General features: G+C 38.3%; 1 protein-coding gene across 1 annotated transcript in view; it reads right to left on the reverse strand.

Annotated features, from left to right (window-relative positions):
- Window positions 1-7,629: 7,629 nt before the first annotated feature.
- FRRS1L (ferric chelate reductase 1 like) overlaps window positions 7,630-17,430 on the reverse strand; it is a 28,263-nt gene continuing 18,462 nt past the window's right edge. Inside the window, exons 4-5 of the mRNA XM_012736764.3 lie at window positions 15,439-15,685; window positions 7,630-12,325 (exon numbers count right to left, since the gene is read on the reverse strand). Of these exons, the coding sequence (XP_012592218.3) occupies window positions 12,153-12,325; window positions 15,439-15,685 (420 nt within the window). The 3' untranslated portion in view covers window positions 7,630-12,152. The remainder of the gene's footprint in view (window positions 12,326-15,438; window positions 15,686-17,430) is intronic.

The following is a 17,430-nucleotide window of genomic DNA, read 5'->3' on the forward strand; positions in this document are numbered from 1 at the left end:
GGTACTGGGAGCCCAGAGAGGGGCGTGGGCGGAGGGCAGCGCGGGCGGCTCGCGGCATTGTGGGAATTGTAGTTCTCCATTAGCCGCTTAGCGCTTAGGGGACCTGCGGAAAACTACAACTCCCAAGGGGCACGGGACCATTCCTCCGCCCCAGCGCTCTTTCGCCCATTGGTCACCCAGGGTCCAAGTAACAACTTTCTAAGGTCTATGTCTTCCTGGAGGCAAAAAGAAAAAAAAAAGGTTCCTTCACTCATTGGTTAATGTCAACTTCTCGGAAGGCGGGATCCCAAAGAGGCGATGCAGCCTGAAAATCCAATCTGCACAGTAGAGTTCTGTGGAGGAGTGATTATAAAAGACTGATATCCAGATTCTGGTTTACTGATTTATTTAAAAATGCTTTTAAAGTGTTTGCTCTGGTGTATTTAACAGGATTTTAAATGGCAATTACCATATAGCAGATCTTGTTCTAAGTGGCTCACTCCTATTAACTCATTTAGTCCATAGAATAACCCTACAAAGAGGTGTTATTCTCATTTTACAAACAGAAAAACTGAGACAGAGTAGTAATTAAGTACCAGGCCAACGTCACACAGCTACTGAGTGGCAGAAGCAGGATTACAAACTCGGGGAATCTGGCTCCTAAGACTCTCTGCTCTTATCTACTATGCTATTTGGCCTGAGGAAGAAATTTTTTTTTTTTTTTCAATAGACAAGACCAATCAGAGGAAGAAATTTTTTTAAATGCTTCTCAGAGGAGAGTAATGTGTGCCAGCTGTTGACAACTATCTGTGCAAGTGGCAATGTGGAAGCAGTCTAAACTCTAGAAGAGTCTTAGATCAAAGTCTCAAACTGCCACTATTTCTTTTTGAGACTTAATGTCAGGTCAGTTATGCCTCCCACCTCAATTTCCCCTCTATCACATGAGAATGATAATAGAAGCTTTTGCCTCTGGATTGTTGTGGTAAAAGGAAACTCTTGGGCAACACAGGTACTTCTTTTTCTCCTGTTGGAAAAGTCCTGGGATCCAAGCCTGCAACCCTTTCTTTCTTAAAAAAATTAAGAAAGAAAGCCTTTACTGAGCACTCAAATATATGACTGCTTCAAATCCTGCAAGTTATCCCTTTTCTGTTTCAGTAGTCTTCAGCAGTTTTTGTTTCTCTTCTAGACAAGACATTTATCATCATCCAGTTTTCAGATGAAGAAACTGTTGCTTACTAAAAACTAGGAGCCAAAGGGATTCAGTAAATGAAGTAAAGGAAAAAGTAATTCCTTTTCATCTCATTTATAGGTTTCAGGTCTCAGTTTTTCAGGTGGTCTTTGGAGTTTGACTCTGTAATGTTTGCTTCAGCTGTTCCTACATTTTGCTTTGCTTCTTAACTACTTTGATTAGGCCTTCTGGAATTATGATTACAAATTATAGTCACTTTTGCTTTCAGTATCCATTTTACACTGACTAAAGTTCTCATTTATATAATAACAAGGTCTCAGCCTCCCTCCCAAAAAATGCTCAGTCATTTCTACAGCAGTCCTAAAAGGGTTACCTCACATATGTCCAGAGACATGAGGCCACCACCAACCACCCTGCTGCCCACAGAGCTCACTGAGTTGAGTGTCCACCATAAGCTTGCTAGTGCTTGTGTCATTATCCCCAGATCCTGAATACTTCCAAATGAGTATTTTTAATGATAAAAAAATAGAGGTTGCAAGATGTGCTGGAAAGGACACACACTTTTAAGGCAGACAGACTTGAATTGTAATCCTGGCTCTGCCGGTTTCCTGCTGTATACCCATGGATAAATTAACTTCCTGAGCATGTTTCCTCATTTATACAAGAGATATCTACATTGCAGGGCTGTTGTAAGGATTATAAGTAGTGTATGTAAATAACTAGTATAGCACTTGGTCACGGAGTAGTCATTACTTCCCTTCCCATGGACCCCTTTATATATAGCACCTAGCTGCCCTGAACAGAACTCAACCACAATGGTGATTTTACAATAGAAATTTAAACAGTGCCTACTGGAATAGTTATAACAAGGTGTTTGATTATAATTACTATAAACTAGTGCTGGCAATCACAAGGCATATGAGTTACCACCTTCTTTTGCTGAGTCCCTGGCAGACATTATTAATCAACCACTGAGTTCTTTCTCACTGAAGCCTAGACCACCTCAAAAATCTTTCTCAGCAAAACATTCTAGGGACCCACTACTGAACACAGTAGGGACCAACTGAACAAAGTAGGCATGCTAGGTGAAACTTAATTGCCTTCATTACTGTCACTAACCATGGAGTGTCTGCTATGAGATAAAATTGGCAAACTGAAAATGGAAACAGTTGATTAAGAAAAAAAGAGTTTGGGAAGGTAATGTTAGTATGTACATATGAAACTACTGAGACATTTGTTTTTAAATCGCAGTGGATGAAGGATAAATGGTGCAGTCAAGTCTGATACTATTGGGCCCTGCCCACTCCTCGTTATCCTTCCTCTTCCCATGGCTGGACACGTGACCCCTACTTATATAGTGCAGGTCCTGCCAGGTCATTGTGCTGAGGGTGGCCTTTCCTGTCCTTCTGGTCCAAGCCATCCAGCTGCAGTTAACCTTCCATAACATGCTTCACAGTGGCAACAAAGATAATTGACCAATTAGTGAAGAGATTATCAAATTGATTCAACCCAGTTGAGACTGATGTACCCAGGAGAGGGCCAGATGAATAAAACGAAGTGTTGAGATATATAGATTGTTTTTAAGTCTGTAACCAAGACAGTTTCTCCTTCCCTTCCTAGGGTGGGAAAAGTGTTGGGAGGGAGGATGGGCATTGCAAGATGAACTTTGTGATTAACAATTGTGTGCTAAAGGCCATAATTCTCTGTCCAGAAAATGGCTGACCTTAAGTATCCTTTGCTGGTGGTTCCTCATTTTCAAAGAAGTTATTTATATTTTATCTGGAATAGATGAATTTTGAGAGTTGGGGGTCAGGGTTTGGGATTCTTACCTCATCACTTCCTTGGCTCTGAGTAGATGTCACCCAATGGCATAAACAAGCAGACTTCTGCTGCAAACCTGAGCAAGACTGAAAAATAGAAGAGGGTGGATGCATTTAAAACTGCCCAGATTACTTCCTCTTTATTGGTAAAAGATCAAGTCCTGCTTGTTTTGAATCCTAAGTGTTGCATGTCTGTACACTCTTTGCACCACACTAATGTCACTGCAGACTCTAACTGGTCTCTCTTCCCGTCCCCTTGCTCCACTCTAATCAGTTCTCTACACTGCAGCCAGCAGCAGCCAATTTACATGGTCCTCTATGATGGCACCCTGGCTCACCCTGCCTCACCTCTCTCCACTCCTCACCTTGTCTTTAATCCTTCAGCCTTGGGATGGAAGGAATCATGGCTCCCAAAGATATCCCAAGTCCTAATTCCTGGAACCTGTGATGTGTGTTACCTTACATGCCAAAAGGCATTTCACAGATGTAATTAAGTTAAGGATCTAAGATAGGAAGATTGTCTTGGATTATATAGCTGGGCCCTAAATATAATCCCAAATATCTTTATCGGAGGAAGGGAAGGAGATTAGACTATAGAAGAGAAGGCCATCTGACCACGGGGGCAGAGATTGAAGTGATGAGGCCACAGGCTAAGGACTTTGCTCAGCTGCCAGAGCTGCAAGAGGCAAGGAATGGATTCTCTCCCCTGGAGCTTCCAGTAGGAATCAGCCCTGCCAACACCTTGATTTTATGGCTGTAAGATTCAGTTCAGAATTCTGGCCTCCGGAACTGTAAGAAAATACATTTCTGTTGTGTTAAGCCACTAAATTTGTGGTGATTTGATATAGGAGCAATAGGAAACTAATACAGGCCTTGTCAAATTACAGTGAGGTTCCAGAGCACATCCTACTTGTCTTTCTTCTGAGGTTGTTCTCCCCTTTCTTGGAGATTCTTCTGCATACCCTTTGCCTAGATTATTTCTAACCCTTTGTGTTAGTCAGTTCAGGCTACTATCACAGATTACCACAGACTAAATAGTTTAAACAACAGAAATTTATATCTCATCTCACAGCTCTGGAGGGTTGGAAGCCCAAGATTGCGGTCACAGCATCATTGGGTTCTGGTGAGGGCGCTCCTCCTAGTTCAAAGATGGCAGACTTCCCATTGTCTCCTCACATGGCATAGAGTAGAGAGAAGAAGCGAGCTCTCTTCTGTCTCTTATCAGGACACTAATCTAATTCATGAGGGCTCTATCCTCATGACCTAATTACCTCCCCAAAGCCCCATCTCCAAATGCCACTGTATTGGAGATTAGTGTTTCCACATATGAATTTTGGGGGACAAAAACATTCAGTCCATAGTACCCTTCCTTAACATTCAACTCTAATATCGCTGCCTGCTTTCCTGCTTGCCCCAGGCTGGGTGAGGACCCCCACTCTGAGGGTGCATCGTACCTGAGCTTTTCCTTACTGCTGCATTCCCCACAGGTATTGTCATGGTCTTCATGGGTCTGGCTCCCCAAGTAGGCTCTGAGCCCCTTGAGGGCAGAACTCAAGACCTGTTCTTCCTAGAGTCTTCTATGGGTAGTGTCTAAGCACATATGTGTCCTCAATAAATATTTGTTGAGGAATGAATGAATACGTGGTTAAAGCTTCTTGACATCCTAGATGCAGGTGACTTTCACATCTGCTCCACTTCAACTGTCTCTTCTTACAGGTTGTCACCTGATCTTTGCACCTGGGACCGAGCCTTAAGAACTCTCCAAGTCAAGCATCGGCCTGGGTTAGGTCAGATAACTGGCCTACCGACTGAGGATACTGTGAAATAAATAACACAGGGAACAAGTAGAATGCTAAACAAGGACAAAAATATTCATGTGTGTGTGTGTGTGTGTGTGTGCGTGTGTGTGTGTGTTTTGTGAGGATTGGAGCCTCTAATGTAGAATGTGCAAATGCCTGATTCTTTCCTAACATGCCATTCCTTAATATTATCAAGCTACCTCCACTTACACTGGCAGCTCGGCCACTATATTTTGTCATTTCTACACCTCCCTGATGATTCATTAGGCTCCACAACTAAACTCTAACTATTCTTAACATATAATATGATTTAATTGCCAATAAGGCTCATAACTGAAATTCTTAGAGCTAGCTAGCTATATGCAATTAACCAACTGCTAACCCATGAAATGTGATTATAGACCCCCACTTACTACTTAATAAGGTATTAAACTGAAGTTGTAAATGCAAACTGAAGCTATAAACACAAATTTATTTTATAAATTGTTTCTCTACAGGGATTTTTACCTGACTACAACAAAACGATTTTCCTCTTTGTCAGACAAGATAGACTACCATCTTCTCTAAGGTCTATAGATTCAGGGAGAACTGAGGGAGACTTTACTAATGAAAGGATTTAAAACAAAGAAACAGAAAAAACAAAGAGGTACCATGACAAAGCGATAGGAATTATAAACTAACTTTAATTACGTCAACAGGAAGAATTTCAAACTATGTTGAGAATTTGTGTTTTAAAGTTTAAATCCAGTTAATATATTCTGACTATAACATAATCATCAAAAGATAAAAGTATAATGGCAAATGGACAGAACAATTATTTAGGTAGCATCTAGGAACACTGCTATAATAACTTTACGTAAATAGAAATCCATGTCTTTATTAGTAATGTACCACACATCTTAGAGTAAAAATTGACATAGGACAGGCTTATAAACATACATAAGTCTTGAAATCAATCACAATTGAACATTAGATACACAATTGTTATAAAAGAAATATAACCCATCAATGTCTATTTAAAGGCATAGTTTTTACAAAATAGTATTTTGTAGACAGTCTCAAAAAAGTATATTAATACTCCTGGAGCCAGATTGTTCCAGTATGTCAGCACATCTGTGGGAATAAGGCATGTGGAGAAGCTGCATTCACTCTTCCAGTGGCCAGGGCCTTCTATGTGATGAAACGGTAAGGATTCTAGTGACCTGGGTGAATGCCACACCCACCACAGCACCCCATAACCTTAGAGAATCAATTACACTCCAGAAGAATCGAACTGAATAACTATTAGCCTAATAGCAAATATCTAGGGCAAAACTGAAAACATTAATCAAGCATCAGTATATTTTAAGTCAAAAATCCCAAATAGCTTGATAATTCAGTTAAATCTTCAGTGCCAGACACATCTAAAAATCACATTTGCCTAGCCACTGTTTTTGTGGAAAAGAACTTATATGCAAGTCATCTATAAAATATAAAACAAAGAAGTCCAACTTGAAACTGAATAGTTATATAATTAAACAACTAAATAAGGAATATAATTCAATATAAAATGTGTGTAGGTTACAGCAACATGCCAATTACTCAGCTAACACTAGTCTTGGTTTCTTAACTAAGAGTATAGAAAAGTCAAATTGGACAAGGATACTTCATATGCTCTTAACATTCATATAATGTTGAATGGAGGCGCCAAGACTTAATAAAAGATCTAGGAATCCTTTATACAAACTAAATTACTATAAACTCAAGGGTACTTTTGCCTATAATGTGCACCATGTTTTGTCTCTTGGATTTTAAAGTATTCAAGAGATCAGAAACAGATACAACCCTGACACTGACCTTCAAATGCTTGTGGTGTGTATATATAAGCATTTATATATAAACATACACCATCATGTATGTACAAATATACAGATGATCCCCAACTTATGATGGGGCTACATCCCAATAAACCCATCAGTCATAAATAGGAAATATCATAAATAGAAAATATCATAAATGACAATATTTTTCCATTTAAAATGGATCTGGTGGGCTGCAACCCCATCATAAGTCAAGGAACGTACTAAATGTACATTGCTTTCATACCATTGTGCAGTCAGAATATCTTAAGTTGAACCATTGTAAGTCAGGGACCATCTGTGTATATAAACACACTGAGAACCGTCAAACTGTTCACTGAACATAACTAATTCTGTTTACAGAACAAGGACCTAAGTTATATACCACAACAAAGTACACACATCTCAGCATTTGGCTTAGTGCAATGTTTCTCAAACATTTTTCCATTATGATACATAAGATAGATGCCACATCACACGTGTCAAATACTCCTGTGGGTGTAATGGATTTTGATAAAACTTTAAAAATGTCTACAGGGAAATGAATTACTCTGGAACATTGAAATCCTTACCATAGAAATCAGTTCAGCAGTAAAAGTTGTTTACAGTCACCACGCTTTGGTAAGATAAAACTGTTGCTTAGCAGTTTCGTACTTTACCACCTCCCCTTCTGCATCAGCTCCAGAAAATATATTAGAATACAAGTGCATAGAATGCCATGATGCCATTCATTTATAACAATAAATAAATGATAATTTATTTTAAAAACAAAGTATTCACTAACTTCAATATTTTTTGCAGTTAACCAGTAATAAGTTACTGGCAGTATCATTTGCAACTGATCATGATACTTTGGTATGCCCCTAGCCAAGAACAAGGGTGGGAAAACCACAGTCCACAATCCAAACCCAGCCTGCTTCCTGTCTTTGTACAAAATGCAAAGACCATTCTTAGTTTAAAGGCCTATAAGCTTAGCCTATAAGCTAAGAATGGTCTTTGCATTTTTAAATGGCTTTAAAAAAAAAAAAAACTAAAGGAGAATATTCGTAACACATGAAAATTATATGAAATTCAAATTTTAGTGTCGATTAAGTTTTATTGGAACCCAGCCATGCTCATGCATGTATTTATTATCTACAGCAGTGCCAAACAGTGGAAACAGATTGAAAAGCCTACAATGTTTACCAACTGGCCCTTTATTGAGAAAGTCTGCCAACCCTGTACGAGAGCTAAGAATGAGACACAACCTCAGTGCTTACATCTCTTAGGCACAAAGCCCTGAATATAGACAGTAAACTTAGTTACAGAAGTCGTAGAAAATACCATTGGGACGGAAATCCATTCCTGCCTTGTCCTAACTTTCTGATTTCTTATAATGACAGAAGCCAACTTAAGGTAATTAAATATGGCTTCTGCATTTTGTCTGAAATCATATTTATAAATTCACCTTCAAGACTGCAGTGGAACAACAAAAGGGCATTGGGCTCCAACTTAGAAGACCTAGGTTTTAGGCAATTTGCTTTTAAATTATTAAATGAGGATGTGGTGGTTTACCCTGTAATCCCAGCGACTCAGGAGGCAGAGGCAGGAGGATCTCTTGAGGCCAGAAGTTCAATACCAGCCTGGGCAAAACGGTGAGACCCCCCCCCATCTCAATAAATTAATAAATTATTAAAAATGTACTAAACAATACATTTTTTTCAATCTTTCCAATCTGTGTGTTATTTTTTAAAAACCTATTAAAAACACTAAAATGACTGGTAAAATGAAGACTCGAAATGTTTTTAAGAAGAGTAGAATATAGAGTAAAATGTGCTCCTTTCCCCAAATATAACTATAAAAAGTCCTTTGATTAATTGTAAATTACTAAAGAGGAAAAAAGGCACCTAGCTAATTTGAGTGTAGATAGTAGATTCCATTGAATAAATGTTTTCATGAATGTGCATGAAGGTGCATGAATGTGTAGGAAATCGTATTAGCTCCCTAGGCCTCAGCTGCTCCTTTGTAAAATAAGAGCATTGGATGAAATCATCTCTAAAGTCCTGGCCAGCACTGGTAATTTATACCAAATGACTGGCCTCAGTTTTTTCATCTGTAAAATTGGATCAATAATACAATCTTCTTCCTATGGTTATTATGAGAATTAAATAAATTAATCCATGTAAAAGTGCTTAGAACAACACTAAGCACATTTAGTTAGCATTATTATTATTCTATTTGGGTGTTTTACAAAAAACAATGGTTGGGCATCACATCTGGGACAAGTAGTATATTACAAAATGGGAATACAAAGAAAATAGAAGTTGGTTCTCTTATATTAGGTAAGAATGAATGAAAGTGAAATCTACAGAGTTTTCAGCATGTCTATGAATTGGTGGTTCTCTGAGATAATGGTCAAATGCTGTTCTGCATCCCTGTTCTGCTAATTATTATTTTATTTTATTTTATTTTATTTTTGAGACAGAGTCTCACTCTCTCACCTAGGCTAGAGTGTAAGAGGCAAAATCATATCTCACTGCAGCCTCGAATTCCTGGGCTCAAGTGATCCTCCTACCTCAACTTCTCAAGTCCCTGGGATTACAAGTGTAAGCCACCATGCCTAGCTTAATTCTTATTTCTGAATGATGATTATTGTTAAAAATGTCAAATAATGTTCATTCCAGGGCAAAACAGCACCGTTACTAAGGATCTTTCTATTTATATTTCAAAAGACAAAGTTCAATGTTAGCTAAAAGAATTGGTTATGGTTTGATCATGGGTGGAAGAATATAAAAATATTAGCCAGTCTGGTAATGTATGTGAAATACAAGCCTTCTGAACACAAAAATTTATACAGAAGTGTAGTTACATGTTCTTATTCATTCCACAAATGTTTGTTGAATACCTGCTAGGTAGTACTATCTGCTACAGTGATGAGTAACATGAAACGGTCTCTGCCTTAGGGAGACAGCAGCAGGACAAGCCAGCCATTCTAGAAAAGTATGATGAGTATCATGATGAGGAAGCCCAGTGTGCTACAGGAGCATATGGTAGGGACCTAAACCTATATAGTCCAGGGGACTGGAGGAAAAAATATTTATGCTGTGACCTGAAAGATGAGCAGGAGTTCATTAAGCACAAAAGGCAGAGAATGTCTGAACACAGGGAACAAAATGAAAGGTGAGAATAAACAGGACTGAAGAACTGAGCTGGGACATAGCAAGTGGAGTGGCAACAGATGATAGTGGAGGTCATCACAATGGTGTGCATTTTACCTTAATGGAAATGAGAAGTCACTGAAAGTTCTAATCATAAATATGCAAAACTGGTAATCAAAATAGAAGCAATTAGTGAAATAACCAGCTTGATTTGAAATGTATGCAGGAGGAAACACCATTCATTCTTCCCTTCCTGATACTCGCTAAAGTCTCTCTTTTGCTTTAACCTATTTATAGCTTAAATATTATACAATAAGAGAGTGAAATATAAAAATATTTGCTTTCCTTTTTTCTAATATCTTTATTATTCTTTTTTCTTAGCACCATTCAATGAAGCTTTCTTATTTACAACATGAGTGCCCCGCATATTCATAAACAACCTTTATAGCTGAGACAAGGATACACGCAGGTCATGCTTAGCCATGACCAGGGGGCTTAGTGAAGACATGATGCTGGTTGGAGCCAAGGACTTGACTTTAAATCCCACCCAGTTCCATCGCTTACTTGATGCAATTTAATCTCTCCCCATCTGCAATGAGGAGTATTTCTCCTACTGTGCAATGTCACAGAGCATCAAAGTTTTCCTTATTTTGGTTCAGTTCTAAAAGAATTTGGAAGCTCTCCCACAGGTGGAATTTCACCTCTGACATGAATCTCGAGGACGGCATTAGAAATCACAATCTCCAATGTTGTTTAATCACAAAACCCACAAATTTGGAGCCAGCTTTAAAGCAATAGGAGCAAGCTAGAGAAGCCTAGAATGCCACAATGGAAATGCCCCAGCAGCATAACTATAGCCACAGACTTCTCTCCTCTAAACGGGCTGTTAGCACAGACCTTTGGAACAAAGAAACTTGGGAGCTCCTTTGAAAAAAGGAAACACATTACATCAAGGCATTATTATGAATTATGCTGACTGCCACTTATAAGCCAGAACATTTTAAGTGGACATTCCAGGTGAATTCACTTTATGGGTCATTTCCCATTTTCTAATTAAAAAGAAAAAAAAAAAACACCTCATTTAAAAAAAATTCTACTCCAGACTAGGCATGGTAAATTCTACTCCAGGCCAAGGCAAGCGGATTGCTCGAGGTCAAGAGTTCGAAACCAGCCTGAGCAAGAGCGAGACCCCGTCTCTACTATAAATAAAAAAAGAAATTAATTGGCCAACTAATATATATAGAAAAAATTAGCTGGGCATGGTGGCGCGTGCCTGTAGTCCCAGCTACTTGGGAGGCTGACGCAGGAAGATTGCTTGAGCCCGGGAGATTGAGGTTGCTGTGAGCTAGGACGCCATGGCACTCACTCTAGCCTGGACAACCAAGTGAGACTCTGTCTCAGAAAAAAAAATTCTACTTCAAATCTCTACAATCTCCAAAAATTGGTTTATTATTAAAATGCCTTAAATTTTTAATAAGATGTTTTATCTGTTATAATACATATTTAGTCATACTTAATGTATGCTGACCCTGACAACAGAATTAGCTGTAGCCACAGATGCATACCTTAGTTTATAAAATACTATATTTAAAGAGTTCAAATTCTAATTGCTAAGAATTCCCATATTTTTAATCATTAACACAATTTTACATCTATCAGAACACTCATAGTTCCACTTCTCACCTTTACAGACAGCAATAAAAAATGTTTTCTCATAGATACTCACTAATTGAGAGTAAATTTCAAGTAAATATGAACCATTTTCATACCATCATAATCTTACCCATTCTTCCCCTGGGCTGTGTAAATATTCAAAAGCACTTATGCTGTATGCACATTTCAAAATTCTTCTGCCCAAAAGGCTGACTGCGAACTTGTGACATTCAGTGAAGTTCTCCCTAGTAATACTCCAAGTATTACTCCAAATACTCTTGTGCTGTAGTACTCAGAGTAAAGATTGTTCAAAGACATGATTTCTATACCTAGCTCTTTCTGTCCCTTGTTATGTGTTATTTGACCAAGTAGCCAAAAACTACAAGACATATGGGTCATAAAAAAGGCAGGCTTTCTGTGTCTCAAATCCCATTCAGTAAGATGACAATCATCATTTCCATCAATCCAACTCAGAGATACTGTGAAGTTTAAATAAGAAAACATATTTGAAAGTGCTTAGAAAACTTTTTAGTACTTTCCAAAAAGTATGGGGTCATTATTTAACAATCTTCTTTGACTAGAAAAGAAGCTTGTTCTTTCTTCCAAAAAGCTGAAATCATATGAGGTTTTTTTTAAAAAAAAATAATTGAAGCTAAAATTATACTGGATATCCTTTAAAAATATATTTATACTAAAGATGTTCTGATCCATTTACTCTGTTGGCCTTGCAGGTGTGGTTAAGGGGTTCCCATCAATAAGTAGAAGGTCAGAGCAACAATCAAAAGCAAACAAAATGGAGAGGAGAAGGTTTGATAGGCAGCTGATGGCATAAAAATGTCTTCATACTTGTAAATACTGACAACACGCTCTGAAGCTGGCGGTGAGTCTATATCATGTCGGGTGATAGAGCCTTTAAGAAAGAAATAGAAAAAGAGAGGCAATCGAAAAAAGTACAGATTTAAAATAGAAAAACTACAGAAAAGTCTTTAGTGTTGAATACATAAGCAGTGATTATAAAGATCTGGAATCAGGCCGGGCGCTGTGGCTCACGCCTGTAATCCTAGCTCTTGGGAGGCCGAGGCGGGCGGATTGCTCAAGGTCAGGAGTTCAAAAACCAGCCTGAGCAAGAGCGAGACCCCGTCTCTACTATAAATAGAAAGAAATTAATTGGCCAACTGATATATATATATATAATTAGCCGGGCATGGTGGCGCATGCCTGTAGTCCCAGCTACTCGGGAGGCTGAGGCAGAAGGATCACTCGAGCCCAGGAGTTTGAGGTTGCTGTGAGCTAGGCTGACGCCACGGCACTCACTCTAGCCTGGGCAACAAAGCGAGACTCTGTCTCAAAAAAAAAAAAAAAAAAAAAAGATCTGGAATCAGCTATTAGAGTTATCATCAGAATTCTCCATAACTGTACATAGAATGAAGAACACAGAAATAGCTAAATTTATCCAAAAAGACTGATTCTCATTAATCTACACATCCCTTGTGAGAACAAGACCATTGGTCTGGCAACTGGCATCCCAGTTTTAAGACTACTCAGGCAATATTGTAGGAATGCCTTCTTGAAATGTCTCTAAAGTTCCACTTTATTAATACCAAATAGAAAAACCACATTTTGATTTCCAACAGCAGAGACTACTAATTTTTTTCCCTCAAATCTATCTTTTATGTATGGAGGCTCAACTCCTGATAACACTACTAAAGTCTCTCTTTCAGATGGAAGCCCTCTTTCATTGTCTGCGGGACATAAAGAGGTAGTCTGCTCAAGCCAGGCCAAAGGGGGTGTGGTATGCTGAGTGTGTTTGTGTGTATCTGTGTGTCTGTCTGGCAGAGTGGGGTAGAATAGGTACAGAAAGTAGGATGATTGAGATACCAGAAAAGTCTTTGCATGGGAAACTTTTTTTTTGACTGGTTACAAGCAGAAAGAAGTACATGCTGTGTGTAAAAGATGCTTATTAAGCTGGAGCTGATTAGAAGTGCCTGACCTCTTGAACAATCCGTATGAAACTTGGGTTAGGGACACTAAGGCAAATGACTTTAGTGCAAAGATCTCCTTAGGAATAGGGCTCAGACTGAAGGTTTTTAACGTACTCTCAGCTAGGGAAGCCCTGCTCAACTTGACATGTCTAGTGCTTGCTCAAGAGTCCATGCTGGCTCCTGTTAACACAAATAAAACTCCTTAGGTTGGCATGGAGACTTTCCTCTCAACAGATTCCACTCACCTCTCCTACCTAACCTCAGCTCATTAGACACTTCATGGGCTGCTAGACTTAATCACGCCCCTCCAGTTTACACCTGCCTTGAGGGAAATCTAATCCCACAACTCCTTCAAGCCTTAGCTCAAAGTTTTCCCTTTTAAGAGACTTTAGAGAACAGATTTGATCATCAATAGAGAGGCGTTAGAAGGGCATTCAGGAAACAAGAAAAGCACAAGCCTGGATATGGTGTAGGAATGTGCCAGTTTTGCTACAAGATAATGAGAACAACAACAGAATCTTGAGAGAGCTTGCCAGGTGAAGCGAGACCAGATTTGGGGAGAGCTTTGAACTTTAGGCTAGCCTGTCATATATGAAAGAAGATGACCTTCTGGAAATACAGCATTTTCCAATTGATAAAGCAACTTCAAATACTTGTTTTCATTTAACCCTTATAATAATCTTATGTAGTAGGTATTATTGTTATTATTCCCATTTTAGATACAAGGAAATGAAGTTCAGAATTTAGATAACAGTCTAAATATTATACAGCCACCAAGGGGCATAACCAATACTCAAACTCAAATTTTTAGACTCCAAATCCCATCAGTTTAAATGAGTCAATTTCTCTAGGCTGAGATATAATTTATTTCCCAGGGTACTGAAAGTACTTGAAGATATAACTGGAGAGCCATTGTTGGTAGTCTGGGAAATCAGCAAATGGAAAAAGGGTCACCAATCTGGAGGCATACAAGTGTTTTCCCAATTGGCAACAGGCAAAACAAAGTAGATTATATAATCTCCAGACTGATCAAAGGAAACAAATCAAGGGGAAAAAAACAACCTGATCAGATTAGGCAACAAATAGCTGATGAGCACATATTAATAGTAAAGAAAGATGCAATTACCAGGACCCAGCATGCATTCTCAGTACACAGACTGCACACCAAACTCACTTCCATTCTTGGTCAGGCCTTTAGGCAGATCAAACAGAAGAAATACCCAAGACTCGGTGTAACTCCATTTTAGCAGTCTCTGAAAGGTCTCACGATATCCTTGGATCTTTGGGGGTGAAACGCTGAAGAGCCTTGTCACCCAAAAAGAGGTTATCCGTGAACCAACATCACCAGGGAGCTTGTTAGAAATAGACTCTCAGGCCCCACCTCAGACCTACAGACAACTGTCCAGGTAATTCCCATACACACAGACATTTAAGGAGTAATCAGCTGAACTATGGGATAATTTGGTGGATCTGTGATTACCAGAATAGTCATAAAGTGAACACTAATGAAATCTTTAGTGTCAATCTCTGGGGCAGTCTTGTTCAATATTTTTATATTTACAGCATAAGAGTTAAAAGTATTCACTGACTTTGGAGTCAGACAGATCCAGGATTAAATTTTAGTTCTTCCTGAAATTAGTTGTATAGCTTTGAGCAAGTTTCTTAATCTTTCTAAAATAAGGATAATAATACCTGTACCTCTTAAGTACTTGGTGAAGAGTAAATGAGAACACTGTTAGAATTAAATAGAGCCCATACCCCACATACAGCAGACATATGATCTGTTTTATTAAGCACCTAACTCATGATACGCTATCCTGTACTGTCCTAGCTTTGTGTGTGTATAACTTGCCCGTTTGTTGGTCCATATATATAATAAGTCCATTAAAACATTCTGAAGGTAGGAGTCACATCTCCTTTTTCTTTAATATTATCCAGAGTGCTTATTGCTCTCTTGTGCACACAGTGTGACTTCAATTAATAATGAACACAAGCACGGTGGTATCTGGTGTTTAATCCAGATGCTAAAATGTAAGCTTACCCTGAATGGCTGGACCCCAAGCAAACAGATAATACCAACTCAAATGCAGATCAACAATTGTTTCATCTCTGGGAACATTCACAGGGCGTTTAAATCTGCAGGTGACACGATTATTCTCAAAAACTCCTTCTTCGTCTCTGGCAGGATTTCTTTGAATCTCCTTTGCCCACTGGCCTACATTATAGAAGTGCTGTATGCGGACCCTGCCATTGTCATCATGAACACAGGCCATGACATCGTCACCACCCTAACATGAAAAATAATGAAGAAGAAAAAAAGTCAACGGTTCATCTTTTGCAAAATTTATCACCAGAAATATACTTTCCATCACCTCTGTAATTTGAAATACCACCCAAAAAAATTATTTTAAATGCCTTTACCAAGTGACCAAAGTTAGCATCACAAAAACTGACATCAAGTGCTTCCTGATATGATGTTTGGAGAAGAATAAATCGCCAACTGTTCGGTATTCCTGCCCCAAACACAAACTAACCAAATTATGAGAAAACAATCAGACAAACTCAGACTGAAGATCATTTTACAAAAAAATTAGCCTGTAATCTTCAAAAGAGTCAATGTCATAAAAGATAAAAAAGAGAAAAGGATAACAAACTATTTCAAAATAAAGAAGACTAAAGGCACATGACAATTAAATGCAAATATAGTTGTTCCTAGACAGAATTCTGGGTCATAAACCAAAAATTTCTCTAAAGGAAAGGATTTGAACAATTGGGAACATTTGAAAACACACAGTATATTTGATAATACCTTCATATCAATGTTAAACTTCCTGAATTTAATAAGTAAACAGTATAATAAAAGATAATATCTTTGATTTTAGGAGATATCTGCTTAAGTATTTGGGGTTAAAGAGTCATGATTTAAACACCAGAGTTTCCATAAAATAATAATTAAAATATAATAACAATAATTAGTAGTATTAATAGTAGTGGTAGTATCCTGTTTCCCCGAAAATAAGACAAGGTCTTATATTTATTTTTCCTCAAAAAGACACCCTAGGGCTTATTTTCAGGGGATGTGTTATTTTTTTTTAAGTACAGTATAACAATCTACATTTATTCAAATATAGTTAAGTTGTCTTCTTCTGAAACATCATCATAACTCTCCAAACCCCGAATTCCATCCTGAATTTCTTGCGACTCTATTTCCTTTAGAACCATTGGCCCCAATCTCTCATGTCCGGCAATAGAGCTCCCATAGGGCAGATGAGAAGGGCTGCTTGTCTTCTTTACTGCTCCGCGACGAAATTCATGGGTTGTACAGATCTGCTGCGTAGCCACACCCATCCCTAGGTCTTATTTTCGGGGTAGAGCTTATATTGCACAAATCCTTAGAATGCTTAGAAATCCTGCTAGGTCTTATTTTATGGGTAGGTCTTATTTTCGGGGAAACATGGTAGTAGCAGCAGCAGTGGTGGAGAAAATAAAGCATGTGTGGCAAAATGTTATCATTTGTGAAAAAATTCTGGAACTAGAGAGTGGTGATGTTTGCACAACACAGAATGCAATTGCTGTCACCAAATTGTACACGTTAAAATGGTAAATTTTATGTTATGTGCCTTTCACCATAATAAAAATGTCATCACTTGGTGAATCTAGATGAAGCATACACACACACACACACACACACACACACACACACACACACACACACGAGTTTGTTGTAATATATCCTTGTAGCTTGGCTACAGGTTTAATTTTTTTTCAAAACAAGTTTAAAAAGTTAAAGGTACTCATCAGTCGTATCAAAGGTACCACTCTGTGCCAGATGTTGATAACAGGGAGGCTGCCCAGGCGTAGGTGGGAAATCTCTACATCTTCTGCCCCATTCTGCTATGAACCTGAAACTGCTCTGAAAAGTAAAGTCTTAAAAAAAAAATAATACTGTACCATTAAAAAAAAGTTAAAGGCTATGAAAAAGGGTTCCATTTTGTTTTCCTATGCAAAATGTTTTGAAAAACATTTAATCTGT

This window comes from Microcebus murinus, chromosome 12 (genome assembly GCF_040939455.1).
Source record: "Microcebus murinus isolate Inina chromosome 12, M.murinus_Inina_mat1.0, whole genome shotgun sequence".
NCBI lineage: Eukaryota > Metazoa > Chordata > Mammalia > Primates > Cheirogaleidae > Microcebus > Microcebus murinus.